The sequence below is a fragment of the Epinephelus lanceolatus genome, chromosome 17 (genome assembly GCF_041903045.1).
Source record: "Epinephelus lanceolatus isolate andai-2023 chromosome 17, ASM4190304v1, whole genome shotgun sequence".
NCBI lineage: Eukaryota > Metazoa > Chordata > Actinopteri > Perciformes > Serranidae > Epinephelus > Epinephelus lanceolatus.
In genome coordinates this window covers 9,651,081-9,672,392 of record NC_135750.1, presented here as the reverse complement: position 1 = coordinate 9,672,392, position 21,312 = coordinate 9,651,081, and the positions used below count along the sequence as shown (strand labels likewise).

Here is a 21,312-nt window from a genome sequence, read left to right as displayed (position 1 = left end):
ATGTGAGCTGCTGACCTGTGAAAGGATTTTGAAACAACCAGAGGAGGAATTTTGTGTCCCAGGGCCACAGTGAAACCCACGCAGCTGAAATAGCTTTATTGTTGCTGCTGAGCAAAGAAACAGCTCAGTGAGTTTTGAGGTCTGACTTTATGACCCTTACGCTGTGTTCGCTCAGTGCCTGCAGCCTCTGTTTGTATTGAACACAGGAGTTTCTTCTCATTATATAGATGCTCATGAATGGTTTTATGGGTGAAGACGTTTCACTTCAACCATGTCAACCTCACAGACACACACATTTACTTTAAAGTTGCACTAATCAATATTTTTATGTTAGCAGTGCATCTAATGATTATGTATAATGTGAATTAAGTCACTCAAACCCACAGACCCTGGTGGTGTCTGACCCTGCGTTTTAGCATCTTTCAGCTCATTGTTTTGGTTTTTGTTTTTGTTCACTCCCTTTATTGACAAAAAAAAATCAATACATGCTACTTTAAATGTTAAGATTTCGGATTTTTCCAAACATAACTTAACAAATCAGGCTCATTTCCAGGCAAATGTGTATCATGACAGCCCAATCGCCAGGAAAAAAAGGAGACATTATATGTTTTTGCAAACCATGAATACATTACGTTTGCACATTACTATAGCAGATATATTGAAACTTAACATTTCCACATGTTATGGTTACAAAAAAGGTTATGTTTTGGCTTAAAATATCTGGTTTTGGGGGCACAATCCCAGATGGAAAAGCAGCAATGTCTCAGTAAAAGTCGCTTTTTGTGGCATTATTCTCGTCAACACATCACTACACAACACCCACGTTTGGAGCCTGAAAAGCCGATGGTAACACAGCAATGACTAAATCACAAGCATTTTTGTTGTTTGTTGGTCTTGCAAAGTTTTTAGGATGCCACTTAGGTCACACGCCATCCATCCCAATGACAAAGCCATCTTAAATATTACGTCACTTCAGAAATGTTGCTATAATACGTATGAAATTGTTTAAAAATTGTATTCGAGGTTTGCAGAAACGTACAGTGCCAATATTTGGGTAATACTGGGTTTGTGGAAACGACAAATGATTTTCACGAGGAATGGTGGTTTTCAATATTAACATGATACAGTTTTTTGTAATTGTGAAGCTGCTGTAAAACTTTTTAGCTGATATGTGATAATTGCAGCATTCAAGACGAGTGACCTGAAAATTCTGCTGTCAGTGTTCGCCTGGGAGAGAATAGTCACACCACAGCTTTTTTTCTATTTATACCCATCCCTACAGCGAGTTATCATGGATCCCTCTGCGTGCTGTGATTAGTTTGTATTTGTCTCAGTGACGCATTGAGGTTGGAGGCGGTTAGGATTAGAGCAAAGAAGTCATGGTTAGGGATCAGGGGCGATTGCTCTGAGACAACAAGGGAGGCTGAACTTCCCCTAAAATTTCATAGAGGAAATTATCAAATACGCACTATTGAATTTACATTAAAATAAGACTTTACATTGCATTAAACGATGCGTTTACCATCATGACTATGATGTTCAAACATCAGCTGTTTATCACGAGTTTTCAAACGCAACCTCCCTGTCATACATTCTCGTGTCAGTGTGGTGGACGCAGAGCCTCCAAGCATTCCTATAAGACAGCGCTGAGCAGGTTTTTTTCATGCAGCAAAGCGAGACGGTCATTGGATAAATGCGACAAAATCGTCACTTCCACGGAGGCTCAGCTTCCCTGGGACCTAATGGAGCAGTAGGCGGGAGAGGATGCTCGGTGTCTGCATGATGATTGGAGCAATTGTCTAAACTAGGGTGACCATATTTTGATTTCCAAGAAAGAGAACACTTGGCCCCGCCACGACATAGCCTACTTAAATGATACTCGCAGTTTACTAAAAGATGCCTTATAATTTTAATATATTTAAAGTTTATGTGTATGGATAGAAAATTCAGTTATATTACAAAATAATGTCTCTCAAAGACAGAAAAGTGTGGCTACCTGATCCGAGCCCAACGGGTCCCGACAGTAGGCCTACCCGACGGGTCGGGCCGGGTTCGGTCAAAAATGTATAAATTATATTCGGGCTCAGGTCGGATTCGGTCAGCTTTCAGTGAAAATGTAGTGTAAAAATAAATAAAATCCTATTGTCTGTCCTGTTTCTTGCTTAGGGACTGTTATTTACGTGACAACACCTGAACACAACACACACACATTGGCACATTTGTTTCTACCTCTCCCCTCGCTGGAACCAGTGCCGTAGAACCCTCGGACCTTCCACCGCCCGCCTCCGCCTTGATTAAACGGTGAAAATTAAATAAAAGAGGGAGACAGGTTTTTCCTGTTTTATCTTATTTTGTTATATTTCTCCTTCTCCCCTCGCTGGAAGCCTCGGACCTCCCGCCGCCCGCTCCCGTCTCAAACACAGAGGTCTCCCTCTCCGCGGAGCACCCACGGCGCACGCCCGGCCTGTTAAATAGCCTGTAACCACTGTGTGACACAAACTCAGTGCTTTGGTAATTAGTCAGGCTCGTTTCGGTTTCAGACATAACAATACATAATGACTGTCGGGTTCGGACAGAAATATGCGGCCCGTGCTGCACTCTAACACACACACACACACAAACAAGGAAAATCGGACATTATCATCAATTTATAAACACCCCCCGGACGCCCCGGACAGGACATGAAAAGTGGACATGTCCGGGCAAAAGAGGACGTTTGGTCAGCCTAGTCTAAACCCCTTTGTGACTGACAGTGCTTCGCATTTCAAGCTCAGTCTCATGGGGATATTTGTGAGTGGAGTCTTCTGACAGAGTGCCGTCTGGAGTTCCTTATTTCCATAAGCGATATAAGTTAGCTCATTTTCAAACCAATCTGAAAATCTTTGAGATGTGTTTTGCTGTGGTTCTATGGCATGAGCGTGGCTGAAAAACGGCTTCAATTAAATGTTCCTTTTATAAGTTACTGCCTCGCTACAGTATGACAAATTGTATGATGTAAACTTAAAGTGAGCTTCCCCTGTTTGAAAGACCAGCAGCACTGTTAGGGATAGTAGAAGCCAATCTCTTATATTCTCTGAGATTTAGGTACTGCTGGAAAGTCAGGAGATTAAGTTTAAAGAGTGAGGGGAGGAAGATGAGGTGGATGAATGGGACTTTAGTACAGTAGACTAGAATGCTGCACTAGTCAACTTTGGCTATTTATTTTTGGGACCTAGGCCTTGTTGACTAATTATATTCCACTTTCAGGATGTATAAAGCCGCTGAATGCCCACTGTGTACACAAACTGTGTACATAAATAGAACAGCTGAATAGATCCGTTCATGTTAACATCATATTTCAGTGTTGCCACAATAGCAACATTGGCTACGGACAACTGGGTTCTAACAGCAGCTGCCAAAATTCAGGCGTACTATCCCAGAGAACTTGTGTCCCCAGGCACATATAGTATATGATACTAACAACACTAACCTGACAGGACACTGCAGGTAAGTCAGGGCAGAGACAGAGAGGAGGAGACAATAACCCATTCTGCAGGTTCATTAACCCCTTAGTGTCTGCTCTGGATCAGTCTACTGCTCAGTGTTTTACACATAAAAATTGTTTCACTCAAACTGAAGTTACACTGTTTTGATTCGACAGATTCGAGGTTTAAGTTAAAGATCTGACAGATTTCAATTTCAATCAATAGATTTGTCAAACTTTGGTCACAAAGTTGTTAAACTCTGTGGGCACTTCTTTTTTTACAAGATAATCCACCCACCTGACAGGTGTGGCATATCAACATGCTGATTAAACAGCATCATTACTACACAGGTGTGTCTTGGGATGGTCACAATAAAAGGCCACTCTAAATCACACAACACAATGTCACAGCTTGAAGGAGCGTGCTATTTGCATGCTGACTGCAGGAACGTCCACCAGAGCTGTTGCCTGTGAACTTAATGTTCATTTCACTACCATAAAACGTCTACAGTGTTGTTTCACTGAATTTGGCAGCGCATCCATGTGGCCTCGCAACCACACGTCAGTTACAACGACAGAACTCTGGTGATGATAACGAGCATGCAGATGAGCTTCCCTGAGACAGTTTCTGATGGTTTGCGCAGAAATTCTTCAGTTGTGCAAACCAACTGTTGCATCAGCTGTTCAGGTTGTTGGTCTCAGGAGATCTTGCAGGTGAAGACACTGGATTTAAAGGTCCTGGACTGGACTGGTTACATCTGATCTGTGGTTATGAGGAAATGGAAATGACACTGGAGATGTCTTCAGGTGGTGAAATGAACATTCAGTAAGCACTCACCTCATGAACAGAAAAGCCACAGTGTTTCACATCATTTATTTCACATTCCAAAAACACCTGTAACGTGAAATCATCTGAATATTTACATTCTCAAATTTCTGGAAGCTCTCATAAAAACGTGGAAACGTCCATCCATAACATGCATCAAAACGGAGCCTTTAAAAAAAACAGTGGGTATTAAAATTGAATAAAAGGACTTGTGGTGGTTGAGAGGGAGAGTCTTTTATTCATCCATTTATTTTTGTTAATCGTAAACTTGGAGGAAACATACAAGAAATAAAGGAAACTCCTCTTTTCAATCAGGTCTTTTAGATATTCAAGGCTTCAGGTTTTGAGTGGTACAATACTAATACTGAACTATACTAACTCTAAGCTCTACTGAATGTCATATACTCTTTAGTGAAATGCTTTAATGTTTGAAATGTTCACCGCAAGCTGGAGCCAAACTTCTGGCATTGAAATGTTATGAAGATGTGCCTTTGTTATTTAGCTGGAAGACATTTTTATAATGAGACGTCCTGTATGAAATTCACTTCAAATTTCTGTATGCAAAGGTCAAATGCACTGTTGTTTTTAACCAGCAGGAGGTTTGTTCTGATATACACTTGCTGGTGGGAGTCTGTCCAAACACACACAGTGACAGGGCTAACTGTTAGCATCATACGGCTGCTATGTAATGATATTAACGGATTTAAAAACAGAGGTAAGTTTGTCAGCATGAGTTTATTGTGATTGCTTGATAGCTGTTGCTGTGTTAGCTCCTGCTGACCGGTCAGACATTGAGCTGACCGTTCACCGGGAGGAGAGCCTTTCTGGGTACGGTCCTTCAGCACAGCGTCTACTGGCAGGGATCACATATCAAAGTGTGGTCATGGACTATCCATGTCGAGATACGACGTGCAAGGTACCAGGGGTGCGTTGGTTGTATGTTAAGCTCTACCTGTTACATGCATCATATGTTTTCAAAATACACTTCTGTTTTCAAAGGAAATATCCCATTTCTACAGTCTCTGTCAAAATAAACTCACTATGTCGGTACAACACCGCAAATATATATATTTTTTCTTTAACAAACGCACGTGGTTACGTTTTGCCAACACACACACGTGGTTGGGTTAAGTAAAGAAGAACGGGGTTTGTCCTCCAGCCTCCCGGGTGAAAGTCAGTGGTTGAAGGACCCATCTATCACCCCGGACATCCATTGCCTTAACTTTCATTGTCGTCCTGCTGGATTTCCTCCTGACGCCAACATACAAGGACTGCTTTTTTTTCCGTCTGTGTCTGACACCAGAAGTCACTGACCAAGCACCAGATTTCAACAACTTCAGCGTGAGACCAATTTAATAGAGTGTGCCAGGGCTGACGTCAAAACCCGGAAGTTTAGCATCGCGCTGGTTCCCAGAAGAGAAAGTGAATGTGATTTTTGCATTGCGTTTTGGATTATGTCAGAAAATAGGCTCTGTGGCTAACACAAGTTTATGATACTTACAGGTTTTGTTCAGTGAGATAATCTTCACATATGAACACCTTTCATATCGCATTTGAAGCTTAAATGCGATCGCCAGAAGTAAAAAGCTAACATTAGGCTTTAACGGACTACATGACTACTCCACGGTCACATGACTCTTGACGTCACCGCCACTAAGCTTTCAACTGATTTCGGCTGCTTTATTTTAAAAACATTGTATAATGGGGAAATCGGACTGTTTAAGCTAAATAAGAAGCTGTAATGGCGGACTGCCAGCACTCTCGCCTGTTCGGGGTTGATGACGTTTAATGTCCCTGACAGGGTTTGTAGTCGTATTGAGCAACTTGTTAGCAACCGCTTTTTTTACGACACGTAAAAGATTCAAAATTCACAAGTAGGGTATTTACTGACGTGTTTTATGTCGTAGAACAAAACCTGAAACTTGCTTAAGCTTTTGTTAACCACAGACCTTATTTGAGGCATTTTACCAAAATCCCATTCAAAAAACGTACTGACTTTTAGACGAGAGAACCGGAAGGGCTAAAAGCGCTAACGGAGTTCCGGGTTTACTGGCACACTCTATTTGGTGCATTTACACCTGTTCTTAGAGCTGTCCACTTGTGATCCGATCACCCACGCACGTCAATACCAAGTGTGAACAGGGCCGTAGTGTTAGGTCAAGAAAGTAACCCTAATGATGTCACTAGGGTATTTGTCAGTTTGGGCTTGTAGATTTCAAATTTAGAAAAGAAAGAGTGTATAAATTGTGACCCTGGCTGCCAGAGAGGGTTTTGTAGGACCCAATACTTTCAATATTTGTCCCAGATTACTGTAGGGACTAAAAGTTGGGATATTTTGGCCTGTGCTGCTTCAATTTTTGACGATCTGAGACAAATCTGTGCCCCATTCAAATTAAAGAAGTACAATACTAGATCACTGGAGTACCCCTTTAACATGTTATTGTTAGTAACTAACAAGACAGACTGAGCCTTTAATGAAACACTGGTTCACCCAAATCACTAAAAACATTTTCTCACTTACCCAGTTTAGTAAATTAAATCTAAGTTGAGGTGCTCACAGCATTGGAAACTCATCTTTTCCTGGTTACTGTGGTTGTTCCTCAGAAAAAGCTGCAAACAACTGAACTGATATCTACCCTCAAGAATAGCATGGTTGCATTTCTGTTACCTTATAATGAGATATTTACATCTACGTACAGAGCAGGTCCTCTTCCATGGAGTCCGCCATCTTGTTCTACAGTAGCCCAGAATGGATAAATCAAACACTGGCCCTAGATAGGACCATTTATGTTTTTGTGTCAGCCACCGTTGTTCTCCTACACACTTGGCACACAGGAGGAGTCTGAGTTCTGCAACCTCGCCGCTAGATCTTTCACACTAGACTCTTACAAAATGGGTCACTTCAAAGAAATTTACCAAAATGACAGCACAGCACATACACGTAAGCTGTATAGTGGTATTGATAAATCCTAAATCCTACACACTAGACCCTTAATGTAACGTGTCGACCGTGTGTTCAGTAAGTTAAAAAATGCTTCTTGTGATTTGGGTGAACTGACCCTTTAAGCTCTTCCTCTAATTTGGTGAAAAATTACAGAACCAAGTAAAAAAAAAATTCAGATATCCTATAAAAAAAAATCTTAAAATATCATGATGTGTACCTGCTCCTGGATATTTAATTAGATCTGTGGTTGAATTACTTATTTACACTCATTAACCTTCCGTATAACCTTCCATTTACTGTTTACTGTGTTTCTTATACATTTATTTCTATTAAAAAAGATTAACTTGAACAGGCTTGTTCGACTTCTGACCAAACCTCCGCCTCTCTGATTAAAAAATATTAAAACGTGGGGTAACAAGTAACATTTATGAATAAACCTGCTTGTTTGCCACTCATTAATTCATTTGATGTTCTGGCACTTTGGATCAAGAATAAGTTCCTCTTGCTGACATGAAAATAAAAAAGAACAAAAAGGTCATTCTGTGTTTAGTCCAATGACAAGTCCGCTGGTTATTTTGTTTCTTCTCGTCTTGGGCTTCTTGGACTTAGTTTGTGTTTTGTTTCATTAGGACCTCTTCCATCGGATGGCAGAAAAAATGGCATGGAGGAAGTAGAGAAGAGTGGCCACGTAGGACATCACCTGGTAACACACGCATACACACACAGACCGATTATTGTCATATTGAGGTATTACAAAGCCTGGGAGCCACAGGTGTCAATACACTGATTAAACAAGACAGAGATGCATGCTGATTTGAATATCCACACAGGATTGCATCAGAGGTGCAAGGTGGTATTATATCTTCAGTCCTCCTAGTCATTAAAAATTAATGCTGTGCAGCCAACAATTGCTCAAACCCACAGAACTTTATTTCTAAAGCAGATTTATACTTGTGCGTCAGCTCTCAGAGTCTACACCGTTGCGAGCATTTATACTTGTGTGGTGGTGTGTCTGTGTCACTCTGCAGTTACACTTCCAAAACACTAGTTGGCAGCGGAGGTTTCTGTGAAGTTTTTTTCCAAACACAAGTACACAAATCAGCTTCACTCTAACTTGCAGCATTCACAGACAAACACTTGTCTTTATCTTATTTTTATACAGTCTATGATCTGGACACATTTTCCCCACAAATACAACATGCTAATGTTATTAGCACAAGCCTATGGCATTTAACATTGTATAAATTAGCCTAGCAGCTAGCGACATTTTCTTCTCCTATTAATCCAGGGACAACAGCGACATTTAACAAAGGTAACGTTACAAAATTTGGCTCCATTACAACTCACAAGGTTCACTGACAAAACAACTGTCTCATACTAAACACGTTTTCCAAACAAATACAACATGCTAATGTTATTAGCACAAGCCTATGGCATTTTACATTGTATACATTAGCCTAGCGACAAGAGGAGATTTCCCCTGCTCATATGAAGCCAGGATAAATCACACACAAGACTTAAAATGTTATTGTTGTGGAGGCTTTATTGTCTTCACAATTTATTGTTTCTCATCTGTGAATTTAAAGTAAATAAAAGCTTCTTCTGTCGCCTTAATTGAGTTACAGTATATCAGAATATTGTAGTATATCTAAGTATAGCAATAGGTAGGATGTGTACGTGAGTGTGTTTGACATACCACTGCAGAAATATCCAGTCGGTAGATCTTGAGAAAGCCAGGAAGGCTAGTAATCTGCACACCTCTGCCTGCCAGAATGGTGATGTATGCCAGATCCACCGACGCACTGAGGTAGAAAACCACTGCCACAAAATGATAACCAACATCCTGAACAGACATAGAGACAAAGAAGAGGGGGTAAATCAACGGGTAGTTAAAGGAAGAAGGCAGCAGAGGAAGAACAATCTACGTTACATGCCAAAAAGTATGTGGACGCCCCTGCATGCTGTAGTATTTTTAATATTACAGCATAAAATGATATTCTAGACATCTGAAAACTTCCAGCTTTGTGGATAGCTACAGACTGCGGAGGGCCCATCACTCAGCACAACAAGTTTGGTGTGGAAGAGCTTGACCAGCCTGCACAGAGCTCTGCATTCAAAACATCAGATGTTCAGGTACTGTTCAGGCATCCACACACTTTTGGCCATCTATCTATCCGCCATTAACCAGGTATCAGCAGGAGGGGGAGAGCGTCTCTTACCAGGGAGGGCCAGATGCTGCTCTGATTGCCTCCGCAGAGGAAGATGAAGAACCAAAGGGTCGTCAGTACAAAGCAGAAGACAGACACGAACATCACCCAGCCCAGAGGGTTGTCTGGCTCGACTAGAGTCGACGCCACCAGGATCCACACCAAACCTCCAAACACCTGCAGGAGGTTGATGAGAGGGGGATTTTTGTTAGCTGGTGTACAATCTCATGATGAATTAAAACAGCTGGTCAACCATATAGAACAATTAGCAGTTTCTTAGATTACTGGAGTTTTTTATCTTGCCTAAACTTCCATCTGATTTTTTTGGCCACTGGATAGCAGCCAACATAAGCTGTGAACACAGTGTTGGCATATCATTGCCTTTTTAAACATGTCACAGCTCAAGTTTCTTAGGTTATGTTTTTATTTCATTCATTCATGTTGTTTCCTGTTTTACTTTGAAACTCACATCTCCTCTGGTTTCAGATCACTTCACTTCCTGCCCCTGTGTGTTTTCCCTCCCTTTTGATGACTTCACCTGTGTCTGATTGTCTGCCCCGCCCTGATTAGCCTCATCTGTGTCTCGTTATCCTTCCTCCTCTCACCAGAGTGTTTAGACGCCGTTTACACGTGGCCGGCTATTTTCATAAACGGACATTCCACCGTCTCCGTTTTCAAAAAATTCTTCGTTTACACTTACCCGTGTATATATACACAAGAGCATGGCAAACCTGTAGGTGGCAGTGTAACGAGAAGCTCAAGCCTTCCATGTATCCACTGTCACCATAGCAACATAGGTCGCACTTTTGACACAGGCGCAAGTTCTGGCGCATACTGTGACGTGGGCTGCCTATAACTCTGTTTATCTCCGTTTATCTCAGTTTACATGCAAATGCGCAACCAGAGTTTTCCAAAATCAGAGTTTTTAGAAAGACTTGTTTTCAGAGGAGAAATCTCCGTTTGCGTGTAAACGAAGGGCACAAACGAAGGAAGATGTCTCTGTTTATCAAAATCACCGTGTACGTGTAAACGGCCTCTCAGTGCCAGTTTAGCTCCTTGTGTGTCTAGTGTTCCAGCCTTTTGTTTCCCAGTGTCCTTTTCTTGGTTGTCTGTTGTCTGGTTGTCTGTCTGTTGATTGTCTCTGCCTCTGCCTCATCCCTATTGGGTTTGTTTGCCTCCACTGATAGTCCTTCTGTGTATCGAAACTTCCTTTTGACCAGTAAAGGCTGTGTTATTTTACCCAAACTGTCTCCAGAGTCGAGTGTTTGAGTCCACCCTCACCCGGTTCACCAGTTGTTACAGAATACTTTGTTTTTAGGTTCATATCCTTAGGTTTAGGCAACAAAAGCACATGGTTAGGTTTGGAAAAATACGTCATGGCTTGGCCAAAAATATGCGCAGGTGCTACTGACATCATGTAACGTCCCGCAACTGTAGCATGCTACCCATATTGGGTTTGTTTGACCCCTCCCACTTGACCCATACACACTTTCTCACTCTTTAAATTTCACAGTGACAGCCTTGGTACAGTGAGGATATATATTTTATTTTCTTAATATCTTAATTTTTTTATTTTTTTAATCTTTATTTTTTATTTTATTTTATGTACATTTTCATTTCTATTTCATTTAATTTTATTCATTGCTATCTTATTCTTACTTCTTATAATTCTCTGTTCTTTACATTGGAGCGACCTTAATGAATCACAATTTACCTTTCAGGGATCAATGAAGTATTTTTGATTCTGATTTATACTACAGTAGTTGCCCCAAACTGCAGTCAGCTGGCGCGTGTCATAACACTGCAAAAGATGCATCTGTGCATCAGTAGCTATGTTTCCATCCAAAAGTGATTTTAATCATGGGGAATTTTGGTGAAAACTACGAACTCGCACGAGTTTTCTGCAGAACCGGAAACAAAGTCTCACATTCTTGTTTTCTGGTGGTTGGCAACCAGCTTGTAAATGCATTACCGCCCTCCCGACCCGGAGTGTGGATATCACCATGGAGAGAGGTGCACTATGTCAGACTTAATTCGAACGTAACTCTTTCCATCCTCCGTTTTGCAAATCAACATTTTTTCGAATCAACCAAAACCCGAATTCGAATTTTGGCGTTTCCATCATAATTTTCCGATGCGATACTTCTAGATGCATCTAAACAGGCTGATGGAAACATGGCTACTGTCTGACGCAGACGTCCACTGGCAAAATGGCGGTATTTAATGAGTTAAGTTGTTGCCCGCTGCGTCAGCATCAGCTGAGCGAAGCTGCAAGACTCAGGTGATAATTCTCTGTATGCTCATCACTAAGACTCACCCCTTTAACATTTTATTACACTGTGTTTTGATAGATTTTTAGGAAAGAAAACGATTATAGTTACGTTAAAGTGGCACTCAACAGAAACAGAAACTCAATGTAGTAGCATCAGAGACGTCCTGATGTTAAGTCCCTAGCAGGGGACACCTTCTTAAAAACACTGGAAGCTACATTTCCCATTATGCAAATCAACTGCATCTTTAATTAGACCTTAATTGAATATCTATGTCTTTCAAATTGAACAAACACAGTTATACATTTTGATTTGTAGTCTCCAAGCCCTTTGGCTATTTTTCCGATTTCAGAAAGCTCCCCCAGTGCCTCATATGTAGAAAATAAAACTGGTCATACCCTTTTAAAATACAGGCTGAGCTTAGGGAATACAATTCAAAAACACACACACACATAATGTTGGCACTGTTGGGTGTATTTTCACGGTCTCTCTCTCTCCTCCTTTAACAAACAGTCTGCTTGAAAGAGCATTTGGCATTTAGATAGAACATGAACCTCCACCATTTGTTCCTCGATAAGAGGCACTTTGAAATGCTTTACTGTAGATACTCTGCACAGGAAAGCCATTAAGTGTCCTTTATTTCTTATTGTGCAATAAGAAATTCTCCTGCTGCTGTAGCACTGACACAACTGAACAGAGCAGAGTTATTGTAAATGTCGACAGGTGAACTGTCTTTGATTTTCTCCAGTTGGGCAGTTAAGAGCTGCACACACAGACCTCACAGGTGTTTCTGCCACTCAATCAATCACCATTAAGTCCTCAAGGATCAGGTGTGCAGGAGCAGAGCGGGCGCAAACACTTGCAGGAGCACATTCGGCGCCAAGCAGCTTTGCTTTCCCGAAACTGCAGCGACAAATAAACCTCTCTGCTTCTCATGTAAAGGTTTTCACACATGTGGAGAACATACCTGTCCTCACAGCTTTCTGGGAGAGGGAGATCCTACAAACCAAAAGGCCCTTTCCTATTTTACACTTCCTGTTACACAGTAATATTTTGTGGCACATAACATTCACAGTCACACCTTTAACAGTGACTGTTAAACTTGAGTAAACAGGATAGTATTTTTGGCACCAGTTCATCCACTGTTGTGTCTTTATCAATAGAAATTATTCAGATGACGTAACTGAAGTGAGACTGATCAGCTGTACTACATTAACCTTCTCAAGCTTACATAGACAAAGAAACGCCTGGACAGAGATTTCTGCCATTTCTGAGTTTATTCTTTCAGTCCGTATCAAGTTTCATACATCGTATGACTCAGGATAATCTATCCTTTCTTTCTGCTGCAGTGTAAAGTCATTATTATGCATTAGCTTTGTGTTGGCACTCCATATTTGACATTTAACAAAAAAAATTTTTTTGAATAACTCCATAGTCAGCTGGGGGAAAAGTTTTTTTTAGGTGTTTTGAGCTCCATGTGAAGTTTAGTGCAAATATAACCATAGATACTGCAGTATTTTTATTACTTAAGTTACTGTGTTATTTATTAATGGGTACATCTTACTATATAATGACGAAAACTCTGTCTGTGTGTCTGTTCCACGTTTTTCTCCTCACTGACTTGGTCAATCCATGTGAAATTTGGCACAGTGGTAGAGGGTCATGGGAGGATGCGAAAGAAGCAATATTACATCAATTGGCCAAAGGGGGGCGCTATAGCAACCGATTGAAATTGCAAACTTTGAATGGGCATATCTCATGCCCCGTATGTCGTAGAGACATGAAACTTTGCACAGAGATGCCTCTCCTCATGAGGAACAAATTTGCCTCAAGAACCCATAACTTCCGGTTATATAGATTTTCCACCATTTTGAATTTTTTGAAAAACACTTCAAATGGATCTCTTCCTAGGAAGTTTGAGCGATCTGCATGAAACTGGGTGAACATAATCTAGGGACCAATATCTAAAGTTCCCTCTTGGCAAAAGTTGGAAAACTTACTAAAACTGAGCTTCTATAAGGCAATGAATATTGCGGAGGGCGTGGCTCATCACATAAAGGTGTATAACATCTCAAGGGTTTCACCCATCACCACGCAACTTTGTAGGCATATGACCACACATAATCTGAGGGGACCCCTCCATTATTGACCCCATCAAACAAAATGGGGGCGCTAGAGAGCTCATTTCTTATCTAGGTCTAACCGCCATATGGATTTCTGTTATGTACTTAATGGAATTGGCGGTGGTTAATTTACATTACATACAATGCTTTAAAGATTTTTTGCATTTTTGGCATTTTTTGCCTATATTTGACAGGACAGTGAAGCATGACAGGAAGGATGGGAGAGAAAGAGCAAGGAAGACATGCAGCAAAGAACGAAGGCCAGATTCCAACCCACACCGCTGCAACAAGGGCTAGCCACACCTTTCCCATGTGAACGACCAGTGCGCCCCAGTTTTAAGTCAATACAACATATAAACACTTTAACTATCTGCCTTTCAACGTGCTACCTCAACTACTAATGTACAGTTTTAGCCCACTAACTACCCCACTATTGGCAATGGTACTGCTGTACTTTCAATAAAGCAATTGTACTATCAAATCCACAAAAACACTGTCTGAATACATTGCTCTTCTTAATGGGTTCAGTTGACTATTTAATCTGCAATTTCCTATGATCTGTATCCCAAACACACACCATGTGAAACTGTGCGTGGGCAACTGTGCACTCAATGGGTATGGACTAATTTATAGTAGTTTGTATATTGTTTCATTTGTATTTTCATGCGCAGTGTTTAAGTGGAGTCATTGTGTTCATTTGGTTATGAGCTAATTGGTTCCTACCCGCCCCTGTTTTGTGGGGACAGGTATGAATGATACACAAGAGAGAGGGAGTGCCTCATGCTAAACAGTGAAGAGAAGTTGCTTTACCCCTAAGTTGGGATGTGTCAGTACTGTCTTGCCATGTTGGTAATAATTAAATGAGGAAGAGGAAAATACAAATTTTGTAGCCTGCTTATTACTCACAGCCTGAAGAACTATGGAACACCAACAATCAGGAAAAGAGGGTTACATAAATACGCCATTTGTTGGATATTGTTCTGGGCATTTGTTCAGCAGACAAAGAAATGATAATATTTTTTGGTGCTTTTGGAGCCAGCAGCTGCTATGGTATTACTTCAGCTGCAATAAGCGATCCAGGACTTGAAACAAATGTGGACCAGGGGTGGGGTGGCCACTGGCCCTACCCTACTTCCTACTCCTAAGCAACTTGAGTCAGCTCTGACTGTCATAAAGGCACCATCCATACCTCAGAAAGCTGGGAATCTCATGGTTCACACACAGTTTAAAGCTTGTTTCTATCATAAATGGTTTCAAAGTTAGCATGTGTAGCACTGATGCTGCCATTTCCAAATATAACTTTGGAAATGCACATGCACTCTTAAAATCCACATGTAAAAGTGGAGTGGAAGACATTTTTTTTTCTCAGTAAACTGTTTCTCTGTAAACTGTCCCACTCAGTTGTGTAAACACGGTGAGTTCAGAGTCAGGAGAGTCTCTTTTTAGCTCAGCAATGAAAATTCAAACTGACCACATGAGAAGAATGTGCCACGCCCAGAATTCAGCAACGCGCCTGCAGGTAGTTCAAATATTTCTCAACCATGACACATTCATTTAACCCTAAAAACTCTGAATTTCACTTCAGATTTTCCATGTTGGTAACTTTGAACATTAAAGTGCACCAACAACACTTCATTAAAGCTATGTGATTACATTGTTTTTCTTTTCCTGGTTTTAATCTAGAACATTTTTATTTGATCAAAATGTATTTTATTTTAGAAACTTTGCAGCCTTTAATAAGAATTTAAAATGACACTCTGTGGGTTTAAACCCCATAACACACAGAGTAAAATAGTTGAGTAAAATATGTATGTTTTTAGATTAACAAAATCACATATGCTACAGGAGAGGAAGCTTTTTGTGACATTATATTGTTTATAATGGGAAAATGTGCTTATGATTTAATAGGTAATACATTATCTGTTCTTAATTACTCAGAGTTTAAAAGACTTTATCCAGAAAACAGCTGATGTTAAATGAGTGATGGTTTTACTACTTTTGAATTAGAGTATTTTTACTAATGAGAAAATAAACTGTGATTAAGTGTCACTTAAATAACGAAACTCAAAGGCTGCCTGTCAGGTGCTGACTTACATGTCATTTCATAACAGCAGGACAAATTGCTGATGTCACAGTGATGAACCAGTTCAAATGTCACTGCCTCGGCCTGTCAGTGATTCCATTATTACATACCACATCCTGTCATTTCCATGACCGTCACTTTACATTCCAGCCTTTGATGGGAGAAAGCCACATTAGTCAAACACAGGATAGTGCTCGAGCACAGCACGCTGAAAAGGTGCAATACAGAGGTGAGCAAACACCGGGCATTACTGTGAAAACACGGCATTACCTAATACAAACATAACTTTAAGCTATCACATGTAGCGCTATCTGCAAATATTGTGTAAGCCTTATCTCTACTACTCCGTATCAGACTTATCTTTCCCCATACCAGAGGAACATTATCCATATATTTCTATCACATTCCAGGTAAAAGGGAATTGGCCTGCAGCCAAGTTAAGGTCCATTGAAAATCTGTGTTTAAAGAATCAAATAGTTTCTGCCAGTCAGCTCTAATCCACGTCTTTGGTGATGATTTACAAGTTCTAAACAATACTTGTATCACTATTTAATAGCTAAATATGATACATTTGGTGGAGTTATGCGAAGAACGTAGATCCATGATCAATTAATGTAAGCTGCTGCTGGAGGGGTTTGGTTTTATAGGCATTTAAATTTTTAATTTTGTTTACTTTGGGTTGCCATTGGACTTTCATGATAACTTTTCAAAGATGACTACAGTCACTGTCCTCCACCCATGAGGCCGTTCATGCCAACCAGGTGAGCATTTCATAGTCAAGACGTAGATTTTCAGTGGAATCCATCCATCCATTTTCATCCACCTATCCTGGGCCAGGTCGCGGGGGCAGCAGGCTAAGCAAAGCACCCCAGACGTCCCTCTCCCCAGCAACACTTTCCAGCTCCTCCTGGGGGACCCTGAGGTATTCCCAGGCCAGATGAGATATGTAATCCCTCCAGCGTGTTCTGGGTCTGCCCCGGGGCCTCCTACCAGTGGGACATACCCGAACAGTTGCCCAAACCACCTCAACTGACCCCTTTCAACGCGAAGGAGCAGCAGCTCTACTCCAAGCTCCCTCTGGATGTCTGAGCGCCTCACCCTATCTCTAAGGCTGAGCCCAGACACCCTTCTGAAGTAACTCATTGTATCCCCGACCTCATTCTTTCAGTCTCTACCCAGTGCTCATGACCACAGGTAAGGGCTGGGACGTAGATGGACCCATATGACCTCAGCTCAGTGTGTTTTACAAAACTGCCAACTCAAACAGCACTCTACATACATGTTGTTGCACTGTCAGCAGTCTTGTTCATCTCATGTATTCATTCATGTGGCAGACTTAATTTCAAACCACCTCTGTCTCTTAGAAATTACATTTATGTGCAACTAATTTGAAATAGCAAATATGTTTTGAGGGGAAAGTAATGCAGAGCAAAATGTTGCTAAGTATGTATCTGGCAAGTTGCAAAAATGTTGACACTGAAGTATTGACAAAATGTTCACAGACAGCGTCTTTGAGTTGTATTTCACACACACAAAATGGGCAATCTTGAAATATAGTATCCACTCATAGTTGCTACAACATTTTATTTATTTGATTTTTATTGGAGTCTTTGAACAGAAAATCCTGTACACTCAACACTCAGAGTTGGATATGCAAATACCTCTCTTCAAACAGTTGGATTTTTTATTCAAATTTCCCAACATCACGATCTTTCCCTCACCTTAACCACAGTGCATTTGTTGCCCAAACCTAAGACAGGAGTTTGAGTGCAAACTTGAAGTTCTGCTGTCAGGGTCCTGCACTTCGCACACCCTCCATCCTCCCCAGACACCTTCCTGTGAAGCCTACACACTACATGAATGTATAGTTTCACTACTCTGAATATAATCCAGGCAGTGATTACGTTGCCACAATGACATAATTAAGAAGCAGTTTAGTAACGTACAAAGGTGATTTCAAGGAGACAACATTGTTCCACGCAGATAAAAAAAAAAGTGTTGTGAAATTGTGTGATTAGAAAAGCATTACTACATCATCCATATCAACATGCGTCGTTTCATTCTGAGCTTTCTTTGTTTGAAATTGCTCCATGATCCAGTTTCACTACAGTATAAACGACACTGGACAGCAGCCAAAAAAAAAGCTGCAGAGCAAACTCATCTGTCAGTCACCCTCCCTGCCCTCACCTTCCCTTTCTGTATCCGTGTAGGTTCAAATGTACAATGCCAGCTCTGACCAGCACAGTAAACACTACCAGTACATTTCCATACTTGAGCAGCAGGTTATTTGTGAAAAGGTGCGCCGGCTGGCAGCCAGAGAAAAAGACCCAAGCCAGCACGTAAACCCTGCACGTAGATGGTTGGTTTAGATTTACACCTGCCTCTGCAACTAAAGCTGTTTTTCCACCTGTGTCACACAGATTTAATCTTTAGTTCCCTGTACACAAACTGCAGAGCTCTGTAATAGTTTCTAAAGGATTCATTTATATAGGAGCTTTATGTGTGCAATAAAATATGAACTCTTAATGGATCCAAGGTGGGACGTTGTCTCATACTCCGCCTTTAGGACAGATGTAAGACATATGTAAGAAACGTGAGGTTTCAGAAGTTGCAAACAACAAAAGAGTTGACAGTTTTCCCCTGAAGAAGAAAAGCTGTGTCCTAAATTCACAAGAGAAAATATGATAAACTGACATGATCCAGTTTTGATAGGAAAACCAGATCTGGGTTAGCCAGGGTTCACGCTGTGAGGGCAACCTCAACTCCCTCTTTCTCTCACCGTCTTAATTTCTTAATCTCTTCACTGTCCATTTACAGATCAAATAAAATGCCATCAAAATGTATTTACTCTTAACAGTCTGGACATTGCTTTTTGTGACCTGCAGTGCTGGAAATTTTGTGCATATTATTTAAAAAAAAAAAAAAAAGATTGTACTACAACAGTATAATTTCAAATATTGTTACACCGCCATGACTTTCAGTGCCAAGAAAAAACTTGTGGAAGCTACTTTTCTGTCTGTGATTGATTACAGTGACATTTTGTATATGCATGCAACCTCCTCCATTTTACGTAGCCTTGATTCAGTGTACCATGCATCTCTATGTTTTATTACAAATGCAAAGTCCCACACTCATCACTGCCTTCTTTATGATTTGGTGGGTTGGATGTCATTGACCGCTCGCAGACAACAGCACTCGTATATTTTTATCTGTAAAGCAATACTGGGCAAACATCCAGCCTACCTCTGCTCTCTTCTGTGTGTCAGTTCTGATAGTTACCAGCTACGCTCCTCCAGGTGGTTGCTTTTTAATGAACCCTTAACAGATCTGGGGAAACTGCATTCTCCTACTCTGCACCTTGGACATGGAATAATCTTCATCCATTGATGTATTTAAGAGCATCATAAAGAATGGGGTTTTTTTCTTGAGAGTGCAATATCTTTGATAAGTTGTTGTTTTATTGTGGATATTGTATTATATATTGCATTTTAAATGTGTTCTGTTTGGCTGCTGCATCAGCCAGGTCTCTCTTGTAACAGAGATGTTAGTCTCAACGGGACTTCCTGGTTAAATAAAGTTGAAATAAATAAATAAAATGAAGGTGACATTTTTGCTGCAAAGTAACACATACTTTATGGAAAATCTCGATTACTCTCTGTTAAAAGAAAACTAGTAATTGTCATTCCAGTAAATGTATTGCATCACAGAGCTCTCATATACTTATAAAGCACTTCCAACCTACAGCTAATAAAACAAGTGACTTAATGCTATTTGACTTTTTCACGTGATATTTTGCTTTTTGTTGCTAAATCCTATTATGGTTTCTGTTTTCCGGTTGCTATGGCAACCTGTGTTTTTTTTTTTTTTTGCCAGAAACAATTTGCCCTATGGGATCAACTGTCAGTATGAACTTAACTGGTTACCAAGTTTGCTCACTTGTAATGCCGTGCCAACAATCATTAATAAGAGGAGCCGTAACCTCCTCGTTAATCCGTTTCATCGGCCTGTCCTTTCAACCCAAACCTATCAGCTCCTCTAATCTTCACAGCTGGTTTAGTGGGCACTCTGTCGGCCTCACTGATCAAACGGTGATGCCCGCCGACCGACATAACAAGACAAGGTAGATTCCTATCTGAAACAGCTCAGTGGAGCAATGATGGGGAGTCAGACAGAGAGTCAAGGAAACAAGATCGTAATCTAAATGGTGCTGACCCGAGGGAGTTGGGATGATAGGGGCGAAAGAGGCAAATAAGATAGAGAGGAAAAAGATCAATAACTCAGGTGGCTGAGCAAATGGAGAGACTAAAAGGGTTTTGAATGGGAAAGAGTAGAAACAGGGACCCCCCACAAAATAAAAGCAGAATGACAATGATCAGACTCACAAACTCAGGGATGAAGAACACATCAGGAATGGAGGTAAAGATCCTGCCGCCTGTGGGCAGAACATCACCCGAGGTGGTGGAAGCCATAGTCCAAACACTGTGTGTGTGTGTGTGTGTGTGTGTGTGTGTGATTTCCTCTAGAATGAGATGTGCAACCTGTTTTAATCTGCTTTTTAAAGGCCGTCTGTCTCTCTAACCCCTCTCCCTCCCTCCCGCACCTCCCTCTGCCTCTCCTCCACTCCACCTACCCATCCATTCCTCTGGTCGTAACTACCTGTTTGACAGGTGCTTTTTTGCTTTGTTTGTGCAGTGGGAGGATGTCTCTGGTTCTAGTGTGTGTTTGTGTGTGTGTGTGTGTGTGCGCGCTTCTGTGTGCAGTTTTTATGTGTTTCTCTCGGCCCTCATGTGTTTATAGTGTTTGTGTGTCTCTGTAAATGGCAACCACTCGTTTACATGCACACAAAAAAGTGACTGCAAGGCAACTAATGCAGGCTTCATGTGGGATATAGAAGGTGCAGGTGAACGTCATTCAACACAGACACTCAATCTGCACCAGAATATATATGTATAATTAGTTTATTCATTGTTTTTTTTCTTATGTTAATAAACTTTGTTTTAATGTAATGTGTATGGATTCTCACGATATCAGAGGATCCAGGTTATCTCTTTGCTACTTTAGTTTTATTTGATAATAGTTTTTGTGCAGCACCACACTTAAACAGCAATTGCATCAAGGCCATTGAGCTCCAAACAAACCCAAGCAAGACTCGTTGTCTCTTAAAGGTTCAGTGTGTCGTATTAAGGCGGATGTACTGGCAGAAATAGGTAAGGTAAGGTTAACTCTAATTTGAGCTACAGACAGTAGTCATGAGTACAACAAAACCGACAGTACAATACAAACACACACACAGAGTCCAGTATCACACACTGTCAGAGGTAAATCATGGACATTAGTGGTCACTGCTGAGTGATAGCAGACAAGACAAGACAAAGGATGCTCTGTAACACTTAGCG

General features: G+C 40.9%; 1 protein-coding gene across 1 annotated transcript; it reads right to left on the bottom strand.

The window, feature by feature from the left end:
• Positions 1 to 4,318: 4,318 nt before the first annotated feature.
• LOC117248547 (myelin and lymphocyte protein-like) lies at positions 4,319 to 20,453 on the bottom strand. The gene is made up of 4 exons (XM_033613736.2): positions 20,299 to 20,453; positions 9,453 to 9,617; positions 8,930 to 9,076; positions 4,319 to 7,933 (listed from the first exon to the last, which is right to left on the bottom strand). The coding sequence occupies exons 1-4, from the start codon at positions 20,383 to 20,385 to the stop codon at positions 7,859 to 7,861; spliced, it is 474 nt and encodes a 157-aa protein (XP_033469627.1). The 5' UTR covers positions 20,386 to 20,453; the 3' UTR covers positions 4,319 to 7,858.
• Positions 20,454 to 21,312: the final 859 nt, after the last annotated feature.

What these genes read in the sequence shown, in the direction of transcription:
- LOC117248547 (XM_033613736.2), bottom strand. Translation starts at nt 20,385, where the DNA reads ATGGCTTCCACCACCTCGGGTGATGTTCTGCCCACAGGCGGCAGGATC. An exon ending in GCAGCATCTGGCCCTCCCTG is followed by an intron (nt 9,077 to 9,452) that starts GTAAGAGACGCT and finishes ATGTCTGTTCAG; the next exon opens with GATGTTGGTTATCATTTTGT. An exon ending in GACTGGATATTTCTGCAGTG is followed by an intron (nt 7,934 to 8,929) that starts GTATGTCAAACA and finishes GTGTGTTACCAG; the next exon opens with GTGATGTCCTACGTGGCCAC.